The 17465-nt window shown below is 51.5% G+C and overlaps 2 protein-coding genes across 2 annotated transcripts; both read left to right on the forward strand.

The window, feature by feature from the left end:
- Positions 1-2403: 2403 nt before the first annotated feature.
- On the forward strand, positions 2404-12736 carry LOC143173391 (sucrase-isomaltase, intestinal-like). The gene is made up of 8 exons (XM_076363615.1): positions 2404-2590; positions 6992-7140; positions 8321-8405; positions 8549-8605; positions 9221-9345; positions 9767-9855; positions 10558-10607; positions 12362-12736. The coding sequence occupies exons 2-8, from the start codon at positions 7088-7090 to the stop codon at positions 12380-12382; spliced, it is 480 nt and encodes a 159-aa protein (XP_076219730.1). The 5' UTR covers positions 2404-2590; positions 6992-7087; the 3' UTR covers positions 12383-12736.
- Positions 12737-13952: 1216 nt separating this feature from the next.
- LOC143173383 (uncharacterized) lies at positions 13953-17049 on the forward strand. The gene is made up of 6 exons (XM_076363607.1): positions 13953-14058; positions 14279-14340; positions 14795-14955; positions 15158-15282; positions 15809-15917; positions 16464-17049. Exons 1-6 carry the CDS (start codon positions 13953-13955, stop codon positions 16813-16815), a joined length of 915 nt encoding a protein of 304 aa, XP_076219722.1. The 3' UTR covers positions 16816-17049.
- The last annotated feature ends 416 nt before the right edge of the window (positions 17050-17465 follow it).

A 17465-nucleotide genomic window follows, 5' to 3' on the forward strand; every position in this document is an offset into this window, starting at 1 on the left:
ACTTCAGTCCTGAGAGCTTCTGGCCGGTACTGGAAGTCTGTATTCTGGATGCGGAGCGCTGAGGCCCGCACGCTCGAGGCACCCCTCGACGAACACCTCTGTTTTGGTGCAAGTGGCTCGAGGCGATGCCTTGCGCTGAAGACGAGCTCAGCGCTCCCTCGGCTGGAGAGGCCCCACCTGGAGGGATCGGGGAAAAAGAGATGAATAAAAACACAGAGAAGTTGCAAAAGGGCGTTGACTTTTTTTGAATTGTTTGCAACCGGAACGGGGGAGAAGGGTTTTTTACGGTTGGCTCTGAGATCAGCCAAGCATGGTCCTGGAAGCGGGGCCATCTGAGGGACCTTCCCTCGGGACCTCTTCCATCCAAAGGACCTTTTCCATGGCCGCTATGGAAAGGAAGGTGGTTTTGGGGGCAAGAGAGGGCAACCAGGCACTTGGAGCAATGTTGTGAAGAACTGAAGATCCCTGGAGGGGAAAGGAGAGAATGCAAGTGCAGCTGGGGAGGCATGGAGGGCACGTACGTGCAGGGGCAGCGGAGGCCACCTAAGCTTACGCCCAGGGCCATAAGGGACCGGGGAAGGAAAGAGAGCAAGGCTGAGCCCAGCTCCGCTGGCCTGGACTTTCTATTTCCACCTGGGGTAGAGCCAGGGCTCTCTACTATCCTATTTATCTCCCAGATGACCCAATTTATATCCAGTTTCTACCTCTACTTATGAAATCCTCCAGGTAGGTGCCCTGTTTGGCCATCCCGTGGGCCACCCACGCTGACAGAAGGTCCACCTCCAGTCCCAGCACGGTGGCACTCGCGTCCCCTGCTGTTTCCTGGCATTTTCCTCCTTGCCCAAATCCATCCTATGCAACCCAGGAACCAAACCGTCCTTACGGGAAGCTTCTGCTTAGGACCCCCTCCAGCATCGGGGGGGAAGGGGCCACCCTGATGCCGCCCTAAAGATGCAGTCCCTGACCTTGAGCAAAGGTTGTTCCTGAGGACACTGGCGCGAGCGAGTGATGAGGGTCTGCAAAGCTGAATTTCACTTTGCAGGGGCAGATCTTTCTGCACCGGTTTGCAAGCGATCCGAGGGTGCCAGGCTGGGAATTGGAAGACCTTGTTGAAGTGCCAAAATGGAGAGACCTACCCAGAACCAGGAGCTCAGTGTGGGGGTGAGATGTGTCTCTAGGATGTGTTTTTATATATATATATATATATATATATATACACCCTACATGTAGGGTTCAAATCCTTACTACAGGACACAAAACCTAATTTCCCGGTCCAAAGCCTCATTTTTAGGCTACGAAGCCACAACTGGCTGTGCAAAGCCTCATTTATACAATCCCAACTCTTATTTTCAAAGTCCAAGTCCTCGGTTTTAGATCCAGACTCTCATATTAAGTTACCAAAGTCTCATTTATGTGGTCCAAAGCCCCATCTTGAAGGCCCAAACCCTCATTTTGAGGGGCCAAATACTGATTTGTAGGGTCTAAACCTTCTTTCTGGGGAACAAAGGCTCGGGTTTAGGGTCCAAAGCTTTAGTTGGAGGCTCCAACGCCTCATTTGTAAGACCCAGGTCTTTGTTTTTAGAGTCCAAAATCTCATTTGATTGTCCAAATCCTTGTTTTTTGTTTCTGACGCCAAATTCTGAGGGTCCAAAGTCTCATTTTTAGGGCCCAAGGCCTCCTTTTTAGGGTTCTGCGCCTCTTTTCTTTTAGAGTCCAATTCTCAATTTTTAGGGCCCAAAGCCTCATATTTCATTTGAAGCCACAATTTCTGCTTACAAGTCTCACTTTTAGCGCCCAAAGCCTCATTTTCAGGATCCCTCCCCTCATTTTAAGGGTCTCAGTGTCACTGGTGGCATCATCCAGGGCTGCCCTTTATCCTTCTCGGACAGCTCTAAGCTTCCACAAAGCACAGCCCTTCTTTCCAGGGCCGGGCTGCCCTTTCGTTCGTTTTACTTCAGCACAAACACTACCAGAGCCTGCGGCCACGCTCCAGTACCTCATCGCACCTCAGCCCCTGCTGTGAACTAACATGGACAGTCACACCGTTGACGCGCTCTCCTGCCCTTCTCTGGACGCGCTCCAGCACCTCGACGTCCTTCTTGTAGCGAGGGGCCCAAAACTGAAGACAGCCTCGGAGGGCGGGCCCTCAGCGCCTGACAGCGCAGGCTGCGGCAGGGGCTGGGCCGGGCCGCCGCCATGACAACCGCCCCCTCCCCCTGGAACGCTCCCCCACTTCAGCCCAGAGCCTTCCCCGGCCGGCACGGCGACAGCCAATCGGCTGCCGCCGCGGGAAGCGCCGCCAATCGGAGCCGGGCGTGCCCTGCCCAATCCCAGCGCCGCTCTCGGGAGGCCGGCAGAGAGGCGGGAAAGCCCTGAGGGGAGGGACCCGCCCCCGGCTGCGGCCCGTCCGGCCCGGGCCCGTGCGGCCCCCGCGGCTTCTGCCGGGCCCCTCCGCGTCCCCGGGGCAGCCGGGGGGAGGAAGGCCCTGGCGCTTCCCGGCCGGTGTCACCCCAAGGAGCGCGGGACCTCCCGCCACGCGGAGCAGCGAGGGAGGCGCCCGGTGCCCTCACGATGTCTGCGGCGGGGGGAGGTGAGGAAGCAAAGCGCGTCCGGGCTCGGCGCCCTCGGCTCAGCCTCAGGCCGCGACGGGAGCCGAGGGGCTCTTCCGCTGCTGGGAGCCGCCCGAGGCAGCTGCCAGGTACCTGCCTGAGCTAGTTCGCCCGTTTGGGGCGGGAGGTGTCTGCTCTGGGACCCGCCTGGGACTCCCCCCAGGTACGGGGCGGCTTTGGCGGCCCTCATCTGAAAGGCGCACGTGTCCGGGGTGGCAGCCCGGGAGCCCTGCCCTGTCGAGACCCCAGGTAGCGTGCCTCCTCCAGGAGGAAGCTCCAACTGCATGCAGCCACCTGGGACTCCGGCTGGGCGGAAAGCGAAGGTGGTTTGCATCTGGTGGAAGGACCCCCCCAGGCCAGGCGGCTGTCTGGGACCGCTGCGAGGTAGCAGCAGCGCAGGTCGGTTTGCCTCATCCGGGAAGGAGCTGACATCCCGCCTGTGCACCGGGAGGGAGCTCGTCCGTGGTGGTTCCTCCGGTGGTTTTGTGTCCTCGTGGGCGAAGCGCTCAGCCTCCGCGGCCGCAAAGTATTTCTAGTGGTGCCCGGCCTGGTTTCTCTGCGCAGAGACCTACCCCCGGTGCAGAGTCGCTGCCCAGTTGTCGTTGCCTCCACTGGCAGGCTGTGATTGTGGGAGCTCTGATGGCAGGTCGCTGACTGGGGGGCTGCAGGGCCCGCTGCCCAAGTTGGTTTTCGGTGGCGTATAGTTAGCTCCGTTTCAGAGGGACTCTGCGCAAAGGGGGACCCAAGTAGATTTGCGTCTGCGTGCGAGTCGCCTCGCTCCTGGGAAGCAGCTGAGGATTTCTCCCTGGTAGATCCCCAGTGCGGCTGTCCCCCCGGAGTGAAAATCTCATCCCAGGTGACAGCCCACTTGACTTGCCAGGCAGTTGCTGGAGCTATTTTAAAATTTACACAGAAACTGCATCCCCAGGTAGCAGCCTGGGACTCCTAGAAGGTACCTACCTGAAAAGTTTCTCTCCTGTTGCAAGAAGGACCATGGTTAGTAGTGGCTCAGGCTTCCTGCCAGGCTTCCTGGCCTGTCTTTTTGGCCACCTCAGGAGGGAGTAGAACTCTTGGGTTCTAGATTCCTCCAAGGTAGCTACCGGTGGAGTTTTGTGTATGCTGCAGTCAGGCCCATAGAATCACCGAATGGTTTGGGTTGGAAGGGACCTCTAAAGGTCGTCTAGTCCAACCCCCTTGCCGCGGGCAGGGACATCTTCAACTAGATCAGGTCGCTCAGAGCCCCGCCCAACCTGACCTGGAATGTTTCCAGGGATGGGGCATCCACCACCTCTCTGGGCAACCTGTGCCGGTGTTTCACGACCCGGAGGGTGGTGGAATGTCTTCCTTCTCTCTAGTCTGTATCTCCCCCCCTTTAGTTTCAAGCCGTTCCCCCTTGTCCTGTCGCAACAGGCCCTGCTGAAAAGTTTGCCGCCATCTTTTTCATAAGCCCCCTTGAAGTACTGACAGGCTGCAATAAGGTTTCCCTGAAGCCTTCTCTTCTCTAGGCTGAACAATGCTGGCTGTCTCGAATCACCTCCCTGCCCTCCATGTGCCTTAGCATAGCTTCCAGGAGGATCTGTTCCATGATCTTCCCAGGCACAGAGGTGAGGCTGACTGGCCTGTAGTTCCCCGGGCCTTCCTTTTTCCCCTTTTTAAAAATGGGGGTGATGTTTCCCGTTATCCAGTCAGCGGGAACTTCCCCGGACTGCCCCGACTTCTCAAATACGATGGATAGTGGCTTAGCAACTTCATCCGCCAGTTCCTTCAGGACCCGCAGATGGATCTCATCGGGTCCCATGGACTTGTGCACCTTCAGGTCCTTAGATGGTCTCAAACCTGATGTTCTCCCACAGTGGGCAGCTCTTCATTCTCCCAGTCCCTGCCTTTGCCTTCTGTGGCTTGGGCGGTGAGGCTCGAGCACTTGCCGGTGGAGACCGAGGCAAAAAAGTCATTGAGTACCTCCGCCTTCTCCGTATCCTGGGTAACCAGGTCTCCCGTTTCCTTCCGGAGAGGGCCCACATTTTCCCTCGTCTTCCTTCTGTCCCTGACATATCTATAGAACCTTTTCTTGTTGCCCTTGCCGTCCCCGGCCAGATTTAATTCTCTCAGGGCTTTAGCTTTCCTAACCTGGTCCCTGGCTGCTCGGACAATTTCTCTCTATTCCTCCCAGGCTCCCTGTCCTTGCTTCCACCCTCTGCAGGCTTCCTTTTTGTGTTTGAGTTTGTCCAGGAGCTCCTTGTTCATCCACGCAGGCCTCCTGGCGTTTTTGCCTGGCTTCCTCTTTGCTGGGATGCATCGCTCCTGAGCTTGAAGGAGGCGATCCTTGAATATCGCCCAGCTTTCTTGGGCCCCTCTTCCCTCCAGGGCTTTGTCCCATGGCACTCTACCAAGCAGATCCCTGAAGAGGCCAAAGTCTGCTCTGCTGAAGTCCCGGGTAGTGAGCTTGCTGTGCGCCCTCTTCGGTGCCCTGAGGCTCTTGAACTCCGCCATTTCATGGTCACTGCAGCCCAGGCTGCCCTCGAGCTTCACGTTCCCCACCAGCCCCTCCTTGTTGGTGAGAACAAGGTCCAGCAGAGCACCTCTCCTCCTTGGCTCCTCTACCACTTGGAGAAGGAAGTTGTCATGGACGCGCTCCAGGAACTCCCGGATTGCTTATGTCCTGCCGTGTTGTCCCTGCAACAGATGTCGGGGTGGTTGAAGTCCCGCATGAGGACCAGGGCTTGTGAGCGTAAGGCAGCTCCTATCTGTCTGTAGAGGGCCTCATCCACTCGGTCTTCCTGGTCGGGTGGCCTGTAGCAGACCCCCACCGTAATGTCACCTGTCCCTGCCTTCCCTTTAATTCTGACCCACGAGCTCTCGGTCGGCTCCTCATCCATCCCCAGGCAGAGCTCCATGCACTCCAGCTGGTCATTGACATAGAGGGCGACACCCCCTCCTCATCTCCCCTGCCTGTCCTTCCTAAAGAGCCTGTATCCCTCCATGCCAACACTCCAGGCACAGGATCCATCCCAGCACGTCTCCGTGATGCCAACAAGGTCGTAGCCCTGCCGGCGTGCGCGCGTCTCTAACTGCCCTTGTTTATTCCCCGTGCTACGTTTGCACAGAGGCATTGAAGCCGGGCCCCTGATGACGCTGTCTCACTGGCTGCAGTTCCTTTGTGCTGCTCTTCAGGCGCTCCCCTGCTGAGCTGTGTCCCTTCTCCAGGCCCTGGGCGTCCCTTGCTGGCCCTGGCATCCAACTGGTAGGAGTGGGATGGATTGAGGTTCCCCTCCCCTGGCACCTCTAGTTTAAAGCCCTCTTCTGTCCGCTCCCGACTTATCGCCGTCTATTTCAATTATCTTTATTAACAAAAACGCAGAGTATCGCCATCGGATGTGGGTTGTTTGGGTTGGGTTTTTTTTTTTTAAATTTTCAGACAGGAGCAGATATCTGCGGCTTCTTCGAGGACTGGGAGTACGAGCTGTGTGCTCGATGGATGGAGCTGGGTGCCTTTTACCCGTACTTGAGGAATCACAACGGGAAGGGAGCCAAGGTGGGCGCCTTTCGTGTTTGTTTCGACTGAGGTTTTTTATTTCCCACCTTTTCCCCATTTCCTACATTTTTTTTATTCCCCATCTATGCCATTTTTACGTAAACGCACCACATCTGCAAGAAGAAAATCATTATTTTTCATGTGGTCCAATTCTACTTAAACATACCAACTCTACAAGACTAAAATAGTTATTTTTTTACACGCAGGCCATTTTCATTTAAACATACCACACTTTGGAGACGACCATAATTACTTTTATGGCTAAGCCCATTTAAAGGGGCAAAACGGACCTTGCCGGTGTCATCCCTAATTATTCTTCATTTCCCAGCAAATCAGAAAAGGGACCAGTGGAATGAGATTCCCGAGTGTCTGAAATTCCTGTACTTTGCCCGCTTCCATAGAATACTGTCTTTCTTTTCAGAATAAATGAAAAGAACTGTCTAAATGCAGGAGACTGTACTATAGGGAGCTGTAAAACGAGAGAACTGGAAAAATGGCAATAAGGGAAACAGCATGTTTCTCCTCGTGAGAGCTTTAGGTCGAGCGGAGCAGAGCTATTTGTCCTCCCTTAAAGAACAGAGAACTAAATAAAGGTACTCTAAATTAGAGGAGAGCAAGGAACTTGCAAGGCTCCACCCAGATCTCCTCAGCTATGCTTCGCTATGTCGATTTTGAGGCATGTTTGACAGTTACTGCCACTACATTACACGGTCTTAGGGGCAATAAGATGAAAGAAAAGATGCTGAAGGTGAGGTCCGTTGTAAATATGAGCAGATTCTGTTTTATTCCCCGTCTCTTCCAAACAAAACAATCCCATCTGAATAACAAAAGACTCTTCTCTCTTGTTTAGAGGCAAGATCCTGTTGCCTGGAATTCCACATTTGAAGACATTTCCAGGAAAGTGCTAAATATAAGATACACCCTCTTACCTTATTTGTACACGTTAATGCACGAAGCCAACGCTCACGGCAGCACCGTCGTCCGCCCTCTGCTCCACGAGTAAGTGGGGTCCTTCCTTCCCCGTTCATAATGAATTCCTACTGAAGTCCCTGGGGTTTCCGTCGGCCTCCTAGAAAGGTTTTTCCCTGTTACAGCAATTTTTCTCTTAAAACCGGCGAGGGATGGAGAATACGCACACTGAGCATCGGCTCGCTGTGACGCCTCAAGGGCTCCGTTCCCCACGGTGCCGACTTTTTTGTCTTATCTAGAAACATAATTCATATATCGATTTTGAAGCTCATTCTCATCATCCCTAGTGGTATTCAGCAAATACCTTCTGCCTGGTGCTGGATATACGCAGAATCAGAGAGCACGTGCCGCAGAAACAGCTGGGCAAAACCTTTAAGCAGAGAAACAGAAAAGGGGGGAGAAAATAGGGGGTTTGACGCCCGTTTTGAGACGTTTGCAGGACACGGTGACTTATTTTGGCCAAACAGATATGGCAGTTTTAAAAAAAAAAAAAAAAAAAAAAAAAAGAGGGGGGGTTTATAGCAGGTTGGTTTTTTTTTGTTTTTAAAAAAAGACATGTTTTTAGAGACGTGAGCCTTCATTGGTACCTGGTCAGAAGGGGCGATACGTGCCAAAGGCTGATCAATGCCTTAATGTTAAAGGTGAAGCCTGATATCTAAAAATGCTTGTCTTCCACTAAACCCCACTGACTTGTCAGCGTGTCATCCCGGCCTCATTTTGAGTAATCTGAGACTTGATCCTGACAAAGCGCCTGTCAAAAAATAAGCAGCGCAAATCAGAAAGTAATTGGGCCACTACTTAATTTTGCTGTTGCTGATAGCAAGCAAAAGTGTTTTTTTTTTTTTAAGTTTTGTGATCTAAATATCCTAAATAAAAATTCTAGTGCGTGCGTAGGTATAGGCCAGCAAACGTGAAGCAACAGCAGACGTGAAAATTAAGTAATAGGTGGCATTGCCCTGAAGATTTTCACTTTAGGATCTTAATACACTCTTGACAAGGACTAAGTGATACATTTGTAAAAAAAAAGGGATTAATTTTTGACCCTTATTATCTATTATGAATAGATAGGTAATAATGTTGCCTGTTACTAGTGGTAGCATGCTCGCGGCTGAGGAAATGGTAGTTTTACTGAGAAAAAAAGGCTTCAACAAGGAAACACTTTGGGAAAGGTTGACCCCGAGGGCTCGGCCGCTCTTTTGTTACTTTGCAGGTTTGTGAGAGACAAAACGACATGGGAAATACACAGGCAATTTCTGTGGGGACCGGCACTGCTCGTCAGCCCCGCGCTGGACCAGGTGAAATAGCAGGAATAGAAGTATCAGAAAAGTTGGGGAAGAAATGAGAAAATACTAGAAACGGATGAAAATATTGGAAGAGATTTGAACTAAACTGTACTTTCTGGCTTTAATAGACCTAAACCAAAAGTGTGTCGTTCCAGGGTGCTGTAGCGGTGAAGGCTTACCTGCCGAATGCCCGCTGGTATGATTACCACACAGTGAGTAATTTTAAAAACTCTAGTATATTTATTTTTCCTACTATGGAAATGATTAGGAAAATTTCCATAGTATCCACCGTCACAGGTGTACGGCGTGCTGGGGTGGAGTGTGACTCCACCACCTCTGTTTTACCAACACGTGTCCAGTAGGAGTTTTTAGCGATGTAAAAAATTACATCTTGGCTAATTTGTTTGCTAATCACTTTGTGGTAATGTAATCCTGTTCAACATGACCAGTAAAAAGGTGGAATAACAGCTGTAACTGAAGCGCTTCCATGTTTGCTTTTTTTGAACCCCTTCAAGGATGCATAGAACTTCTTTTCTAGGAATGATGGTGTGGAGGAAGACAAAAGTTTTAAACAATTTTTACGGCCTCAGGCTTTAAAAGTCACTCCGTTTATCAAGTGTTGTGTAATGGGTTTATATATGCAGAATTTCAGATTGTAATCTTGAAAACACATAGTTCTGCACTAAAGAAGGATTGGCACTGACAACTTTCTTAGTATTTATGTATTCATAAACTTTCATTCTAAAAAAAAAGCTTAAAATGGAAAATTCAACAAAGAGACCAAGTTTTATTTGGGTTTGGTTTGTTTTTTTTTTAATCATGAATAGGGTGAGTACCTTGGCTTTAGGGGACAATTCAGAAATTTACCATCTCCTTTGGAACATATCAACCTCCATATCCGAGGCGGCTACATCCTCCCTCAGCAAAGCCCTGCTAATACTACATTTTACAGGTATGACTACAATTTAATGTAACATTTTTTTGCTTTTTGGGGGCGATATTTAATTAGTGGCCTGGCAAATAAATCGCCTATTAGTGACACGGCGCCTGCATTTGCCTGGACTCCTTATTTTCAACCTGGGAAAAGCCCAATTTTCTGGTTTAATGTACACTGTGCTCGGAAGCATTTCCCATTTGGTATAAACATGAGCAGTCCTGAGAGAATCAGGAAGTATGGCAGCACGTCAACTTCATGGCAGGTTTTTCTCCTTTTTTGGTTTCCTCCTTTAACGGTAACGCTATGGATCGGGGAAGGCTGGTAACAGAGCTCAGTTAAGTTGTGTACAATGTCCGTAATAGAAGTGATATTGTATTACCTATGTTGAGAAAGATAAAATGCAATTACCCCAGACAAATATTCTTTTCTTCCATAGCCGAAGAAACCCGTTGGCGCTCACCGTTGCTTTGAATGACAGTCAGCTTGCAGCAGGTCAGCTTTACTGGGATGACGGGGTGCGCATTGGTAAGTACAAAGTTTCTTGTTTCCACGCTAAATTAACTAATTCAGAGTCTACAATGCATAAATGTCGCCTCTCTCTAGCTCAGCGCATCGCTGACACGAACAGTTAATGTTGTATTTCAGGATTAGTCCGTAATTGTGCAACACGGCGTAGGAAGCAGGAGCACAAACCAGAGAGAAAAAAAATTACAGTAAACCGGTTACACTTAACTAATTAAACTAAAATTACAGTAAAATGTAAAACAGTAACACCGCTAAAATGTAGAATGCTGGCACAGTAGTAACCTAATGTTGTTATTTAGAGAATATATATTTTGCATGAATTCAGCTGTGCCCTGGGCCTAGGACAAGGTATAGAATAAGGATTTGTTCTCAAACCTGTGGGGAACCTAACCACAGGTGAAGTGGGAAGCTTTAACTAATTTCCTCGATATTAATAAACTCAAATGGTCTTCAGATAAGACGTATCTAGCAGTCTCTTATCCTTTATGCCTGCAGTGTATTATCCTTGTAATAACGCTAAGCTGTCCCCTGAGATCATCGCAAGGAATGCACAAAATTGTGATTTATCTTTTTTTTAACATACCAACACATTGCAGGAAGTCCGCACGAGCTATACTACACGCAGCACAATTCTTCTATTTAACTTAAAAAAAGAAAAGGTGACCAGCAAATACATTTTACTTCATTCTTTCTTTTTAACAGATGCGTATGAAGAGCGTGTATATCTGCTGACCTCATTTACTGCTAATCGGGTACGTCACGGTACCTCGCTGGTTTTGAGTACCCGGGGTGATTATTGTTGTATGTTAACTAAGGTATTTTAATTTGGCATTTTTTTTTTAATGTTTCGATATCCCCACACGCTACTAACCCTTTGTGATGGACCAGCTCTTAGCCAGCGTTGTGAAAACCGTTGCAGGTCTCTCCCTGTTAATTTAAAAAAAAAAAAAAGTAATACAGGCAACATCACACCCCAGATGGATAAACGAATTTTGCAATAAATGGGGGCAAGTAAATTTACTTCAGCAGGGCACCTCCCCGCACGTGTATTTATATTCAGTGGCTGGCCCAGCCTGAGACCTTCAAGACAGGCGTTGGTTCAGATTTGGTCCCTGCACGTCGGTTTTCAGTAAGTGAGGAGGAGGTTTTAACATTAACTTCAAAAATTAACGTTAAGCAAAAAATCCCAGACATACCCGTTCACAACTTCTCCTTCTATATATGAAGGAATTTAGGAGTGTTTTGTGTCCGGGCTGCGCTATAATGCCGTGAATATAGTTAAGTTGTATTGAGAACGAATTTAAGCTGGCTTCAGAGGGTATCTAGTTTAGCTTATCGCTGCGTTTCTTGTATATTCCTGCCGTTATAATTTCTCGTCGTTCTGAAAAACGCCAGTTTTTTTCAAAAAGGATTTGTAGAAAACGAAAGCGCGTATCAACGCAGAAAGGCAATAAGGCCAATATTTTGCCAGCGGTGTGTTCCGCATCATTTTTGCTCATCGTTCCCATGTAAATGAATACATTTCAGCCAAGCAGCCCGTGCGTATTTTACAGCCTTGCAGTTAAGCGTAGATATCCACGTAGGACACAAATGTACTTGGACAGACTAGAAAGAAGTGACTGTACACAAAATCTACCCCATCTGGAATACAGTCACAGTTAGAGCCAGGAAAGTGCTTTCAAATGGTTTAGAAAGGTAGGGGCAGCGATCGCCAAAGATTTTGACTACGCATCCCCAGCAGTAAGAGTTTTTGAGCGCCTCCCCCCAACATACGCATCTTTATTTATAAATTATATACATATCTAGGTATAGAAAACAATTGTGCTACCTACTGTTATGTGCATCACAAAGCATACACAGAGACAGAAATTTAAAAAGGTGGGTAAAGGTGAAATAGATGCTACGATAAAAATATTTTAACTTTTATTTATTAATAGTAATAAACCATTTTCTTCCCACACCCCAGTGGATTTGTTTTGCGCTCCACTGCACTAGAGGATGGTATTTTCCGCTGCCATTATCAAATCTCCACGTTAGGAGCCCGAGGGAAAAGCAGAGAAAATCTAGTTGGGCAAAAATGGTTTAGTTTTCGTTAAGAGCTGTTAATTGTTTAAAGGTTGCAGCAGAACCTTTGAACAGAGGCTGGTGTGGAGTTATTGACTCCGTTTGTGACTCTTTTTTATCGTTGTTCTTAATTTTTATCATTATTCTTCAACACAGAAGCTCGACCGTGGAGCAGTTGCTGTGTAAGAAAGTCAGCGATTAGTGGTGCTTGTTATAATGATTGGCATTTCCAGCGTGTCAGCTTTAAACTTTTTGTTTTAAGCCGTTGAATAGCTGGAATTAAATTAGACGGTGATTATACGGACTATGGGTTTAAAAGAAATGCTTTTTATATGGTAATAAAAAAAAAAAGGTGTGTTGTTTCATTAGTTTTCCAGGTGGCCAAAATGTTGTTGTTTTATCCTCAGTGCTCCGATTTCTCATTTCTTTTGACTTTCTCAAGGAATTGGACGTAAACTGCTAAGGGAGAAAAGGGTTTTTCTGCTATTTGCAGTTGTAAGATTACATAGTAATCGCCCATTGTCCTGCTCTTACAGAAAGCTGGTAAGGAAAAGCGTAATTAGAGCGGTCTTAAATCGACCGATAATGAAGAACGCAATAAAATAACTGTATAATTACATTATATCTGTATAATTCTATCACAGCGGAGCTGCGTGGGAGCGGCGCTGGGATCTGACCCAGCAAGTGCCATCTCTGGGCAACTTAAAGGATATTCTCTGCCCGGAGACCTGGTGGAATTGGGCACAACCTAAAGAAGTTGTGAATCCGCTATCTGCCTAAACTCAAGTCAGCTGGTCCAAGAAATGCGCCCCGATTCACACTCCTATTTTGCTAGGTCTGGAACGACGAGTTTCGCAATCCATCGGAAGCATTTTTGCCGCTGTAAAAGGCGATTTAAAAAAGAAAAAAAAGGAGCAAAAGGAGCAAAACGCCTGCAGGACCGGAGCGATAACCAGGGGACGCACAGAGATCTTGCCACTGAATTCAGTAGTTTGGGAAACTTCAGGGGATTACAGGAAAACGAGGGAAAAAAGGTCTGAATTATGAAAACCATTGTTTTAATCCTTTCTTATGCTGCAGAATTCACATCAGGACAAATTTCTTTAATATTCAGCACCTCATTGGTAGCGGAGGAGTCTGCAAGAGATCTGCGAAGGCGGAGGAACGAGGAAGATCAAAGCCTCCAACGTTTGGAAAATGAAGAACGATAGAGAGATTCGTTTATTTATTTTTAAATTGAAGAGGAGGGAAAAATGGTAAGCCTCAAGTGGGCTGAAAAAAGCGTATTCGGACAAGAAACCGCCCAAGGATAAATCGCTAACTTTCTTTTTCCTCTTCCTTCAGAATATTTGAGAGAGAAAGGTTTTGCGCCGTGGTTAGGCTGAGCCGAATAACGTGAAGTTTACCTGAATTAAAATTTTGGGGGTGACCTCAACCGTCCGGGCGGTGTCAGTATCGCAGAATGGTGAAGCGATCCGATCCCCTCGCGCTGCGTCCCACGAGGGCCAAAACCGGGTAAGTCGACGGTTTATGGGCAAATCCTGTCGTTGCCGTTAGTTCCGTGCTCTTAACCGCTTGGGGGTTCACCTCTTGGCTGTAATATAACTTGTATCTACGATTCTTTGGTTCTGTGAAGGGTCTGTTTGTGGCAGCTGGGGTAAAATAAGGATTTTTGCCCAACATGGGACGGCCGAGCGTATCCCGCCGGGGCTGATCGACAAGAGCACGCAGTTTCCATCTGCGCTCTCTGCCGGTTCGAGGAGAATGCGCAGGATTACGGGGCTGGGCCAGCGCGGCCGTACGTCGGCTGGACGGTGTGCACGGAGGAAGGAGCCGGCGGCAGCCCTGGTCACGGCGAGCGGCAGGTCACTGGTGCGTCACAGTGGGCGGCAGAGCCAGCGGCGGCCACGTCACCGTGGTGTCACACTGGTTCTGTGACACGGCCGCGCAGGGCTACAAAAGGGGCCGCCGGGACGGTGGGTCCCGCACCCTGGAGGAGCGTCCGTAGGACGAAGGCAGGGATGAGCTCCCACATGGCTGTCGCTGCTGAGGAGCAACCCTTGAGCGTGAGGCGGATCAAGATGGACTTCTGGGACGGGATGGAGCACGCCTTCATGATGCCCAGCATCACCACCAAAGGTACAGGCATCCACAGCCACCGCGGGAGTGCTTACAGGACCAACGGTTGTAGCGCTGTGTGGGTGAGACTCGGCACTGCAGCCATCTCAGGGGTGTTTCCATCTGGGGCCGGGGACATCAATGTCACTTTACATCTGGCAATGTGCCAGAGCTCAGGGGGTGTTGGAGGGTTGAGAGCTGGCAGACGCAGAGCGCAACCTGGTTTTCCTTTGCCTTCTAGAGCGAACCGCCGTCTGGGACGCAGTGGCTGGCTACGTTCAAGAACAGCTCCTGCTGCACAAGGTGGGGCGACACCCGCATCCTCTTAGTCCACCCAGGGGAGTGGGGAGTCCCCACGGGCCTGGGGCATGGCCTGCAGTTACTTTTCCCTCCTCAGAAAGCAGGAAACTCACCCCAAAAGTCCCCGCTGGGGGACAAGCAGGGCTCGTGCAAGGGTGGTATCACCTCCGGCAGGTGGTATTGTACCGCGGGGCTGATCCCGGTCGCTGGAGACCCCTGGATGCCCTCGGGCTGCTTCTGCCCTGACTCCAGCACTGCTTTTTCGGGGCAGGGGAAAGGGAAGGAGAGGGCTCAGCAGCTCCTCCTTAAAGCTCTCCCCACTGCCCTGGCTCGCGTCTCTGAACAGCAGGAGCGGGCAGGGTCTGGTCCAAAGCACCGTCCCTGGACAGGGCCACTCCCAGCTCTTCCCTCCAGCCAGTCCCTCACTCTGCAGCCCTTGCCTTCTCTCCTGCTCCAGGGAGTCCGAATTCCAACCCTCGGCTCCTTCGACGCCGTCCCCCAGTGGATCCAGGCTGGGAACGAGGCCGTGATTATCCAGAGGCCTGTCTTTCGCCTGGCCAGGAATCTGGCGGTTGTCCACAGCCTGATGGATGACAAGGACTACCTGCCCGGTAAGACGTCGGATTAAACCCTGGCTGGCTGCAGGGTCGTTTCATCCCTGCCCTGGGTCTGAGATGCTCTGCTAAAGCAACTCTCTCTCTGCAGAGCAGGCCCAAAAATGTTTTTTTGCCCTTCCAAAGTCTGCCCGTCAGCAGGTGATTGCGGCGAGCGAGTGCTGGTGGTGCTCTGGGTCACGTTGGCGTCTTCTCCTTGTTGCCAGGTTTGAAACGGAGCTTGTGGCCGAGCCGCTGCCCAGGCCTCTTCTCAAGACCTCGAGGCGAGTCCCCGGCGGGGACAAGCAGATGAGAAGGGAGGGTTTGCCACATCTCGGGCAAGGCACGAAAGGTAAAGCAGCTCCCGGCTCCTTTCCACGGCACGGGCAACCAAGTTCTGTCGTCGGGTGGGGAAAAGCACCGGCGTTGCGGGTCAAAAGGCTCCGACTTGGGCCAAAGCTTCATGCCAGCTCGGCCCAGCCTTTTCTCCCGACGACTCGTCGGCTTCACCGAAACGGAGCCCTGGGGTGGGACGTGCCCAAGGGTACGGTGGGAGGATGGTGATCCAAGGCCCTCTCCTCCCCCCTCAGAAGTGACCCCACCAAAAGTGTCCCTGTCACCTCCCCGGCATCACCCAGCCCCCTCAGTCCCAACCCGGGCGCTGATGAGGCGATTGCAAAAGCACGTTGGAAGTGGGGAACCGGGGCAAGCGCCGGTGCTGGGGAGGGTGCCGGGCCTCTGGAGACAGCGGATGGGAGGGGGAGCAGAACGGCCCTCTCGGATGCTTTGGAAAGAGGCCTGAGCAGCGCTGCCTGTCACCGGGGCCGGCAGCGTCCCGGCGACGCTCTTCTGACGAGGTCTCTCCTTCCTGTTTCCAGTGGGATTCCCTGGTTTTCCCTTTCCAGCTAGTCCAAGCTCGAGAAATGATGAGATACCACCGTTCTGGGAAATCAGGGGGAAGAGGAGGAGGAGAAGCTCTCGGGTCAGGTGAGGCTCAGGGCTGGCGTCTGCACGGGCTCCTTTTGCCCAGAGAGGCGGTCACTGCCCCATCCCGGGAAACGTTCAAGGTCAGGTTGGAGGGGGCCTCTGAGCGACCTGATCTAGTCGAAGACGGCCCTGCTCCTCGCAGGGAGGCTTGGACTAGACGACCTTCAGAAGCCCCTTCCAACCCAAAGCCTTCTGTGATTCTGTGATTTCCTGACCCGGCAAGAGCCCGTTGCCCAGCCCCAAACACTCGCCGCCCATCGCTGCCCAACAGTGGTGACGGCAGCGCCCGGAGGGGCGGGATGGGGCTGCCGGGAGCCCCCTGTTTCACAGGGCTGCTTCCTCTCGGACCCTTCAGGAGAGCCCCAGCGTGGCCTCCTGAGCTGTGCACGGGGACAGCCGTGCGGCAGCCGAGGGTCCTGGCTCAGGGGGTTTCCTCAGCCGAGCCGCCGGCGGCTGCACAAAGAGGCGCGTGGCTCGCGAGGGCGGGATGTGGCGACAAACCCATCGACCTCCTCAGGTTAGACCTCTCCCATTGTGTCCTTCCAGGCAGCGGCGGGTCATCCCAGGCGGTTCCCCTGGAAAAAAGCAGCCTGCGACCAGCCAACCCAAGGGCAAACCCGCGCCCACCGGCCAAGCACCAAGGCAGAGCCGAGCGCAGGCAGCAGAACTTCAGAGCTACGGAGGAGGAGGAGGAGGACTAGTGGAGAAAATCCTCGCTGAAATCGCCACGACGCAGACGGCGAAAGCCAAGCCCTCCCACGCTCGGGAAGCGGCGACCTTCGTAACACCCGTAATCGCCGTCTTATCGGTAACGAGCTCTGAGGCCAGCCTGCGCGAGGAGCCCGCCTACGAGGTTCTCAGGCAGCCGCTGCCAAGACCAAGATGGAGAAAACTGTGAACTTCAGTCCTGAGAGCTTCTGGCCGGTGCTGGAATAACCTCAGAAGTCTGTATTCTGGACGCGGAGCGCTGAGGCCCGCACGCTCGAGGCACCCCTCGACGAACACCTCTGTTTTGGTGCAAGCGGCTCGAGGCGATGCCTTGCGCTGAAGACGAGCTCAGCGCTCCCTCGGCTGGAGAGGCCCCACCTGGAGGGATCGGGGAAAAAGAGATGAATAAAAACACAGAGAAGTTGCAAAAGGGCCTTGACTTTTTTTGAATTGTTTGCAACCGGAACGGGGGAGAAGGGTTTTTTACGGTTGGCTCTGAGATCAGCCGAGCACGGCCCTGGAAGCGGGGCCATCTGAGGGACCTTCCCTCGGGACCTCTTCCATCCAAAGGACCTTCTCCATGGCCGCTATGGAAAGGAAGGTGGTTTTGGGGGCAAGAGAGGGCAACCAGGCACTTGGAGCAATGTTGTGAAGAACTGAAGATCCCTGGAGGGGAAAGGAGAGGATGCAAGTGCAGCTGGGGAGGCATGGAGGGCACGTACGTGCAGGGGCAGCGGAGGCCACCTAAGCTTACGCCCAGGGCCATAAGGGACCGGGGAAGGAAAGAGAGCAAGGCTGAGCCCAGCTCCGCTGGCCTGGACTTTCTATTTCCACCTGGGG

Source organism: Aptenodytes patagonicus, unplaced genomic scaffold (genome assembly GCF_965638725.1).
Source record: "Aptenodytes patagonicus unplaced genomic scaffold, bAptPat1.pri.cur scaffold_71, whole genome shotgun sequence".
In the NCBI taxonomy this organism is placed as follows: domain Eukaryota; kingdom Metazoa; phylum Chordata; class Aves; order Sphenisciformes; family Spheniscidae; genus Aptenodytes; species Aptenodytes patagonicus.

Coding starts and splice junctions, on each gene's coding strand:
- LOC143173383 (XM_076363607.1), top strand. CDS start 13,953: ATGGCTGTCGCTGCTGAGGAGCAACCCTTGAGCGTGAGGCGGATCAAG. Junction 15,283..15,808: donor TCTCGGGCAAGGCACGAAAG/GTAAAGCAGCTC, acceptor TCCTGTTTCCAG/TGGGATTCCCTGGTTTTCCC. Junction 15,918..16,463: donor AGGAGAAGCTCTCGGGTCAG/GTGAGGCTCAGG, acceptor GTGTCCTTCCAG/GCAGCGGCGGGTCATCCCAG.
- LOC143173391 (XM_076363615.1), top strand. CDS start 7,088: ATGCACGAAGCCAACGCTCACGGCAGCACCGTCGTCCGCCCTCTGCTC. Junction 9,346..9,766: donor GCTAATACTACATTTTACAG/GTATGACTACAA, acceptor TTTCTTCCATAG/CCGAAGAAACCCGTTGGCGC. Junction 10,608..12,361: donor CCTCATTTACTGCTAATCGG/GTACGTCACGGT, acceptor GACTTTCTCAAG/GAATTGGACGTAAACTGCTA.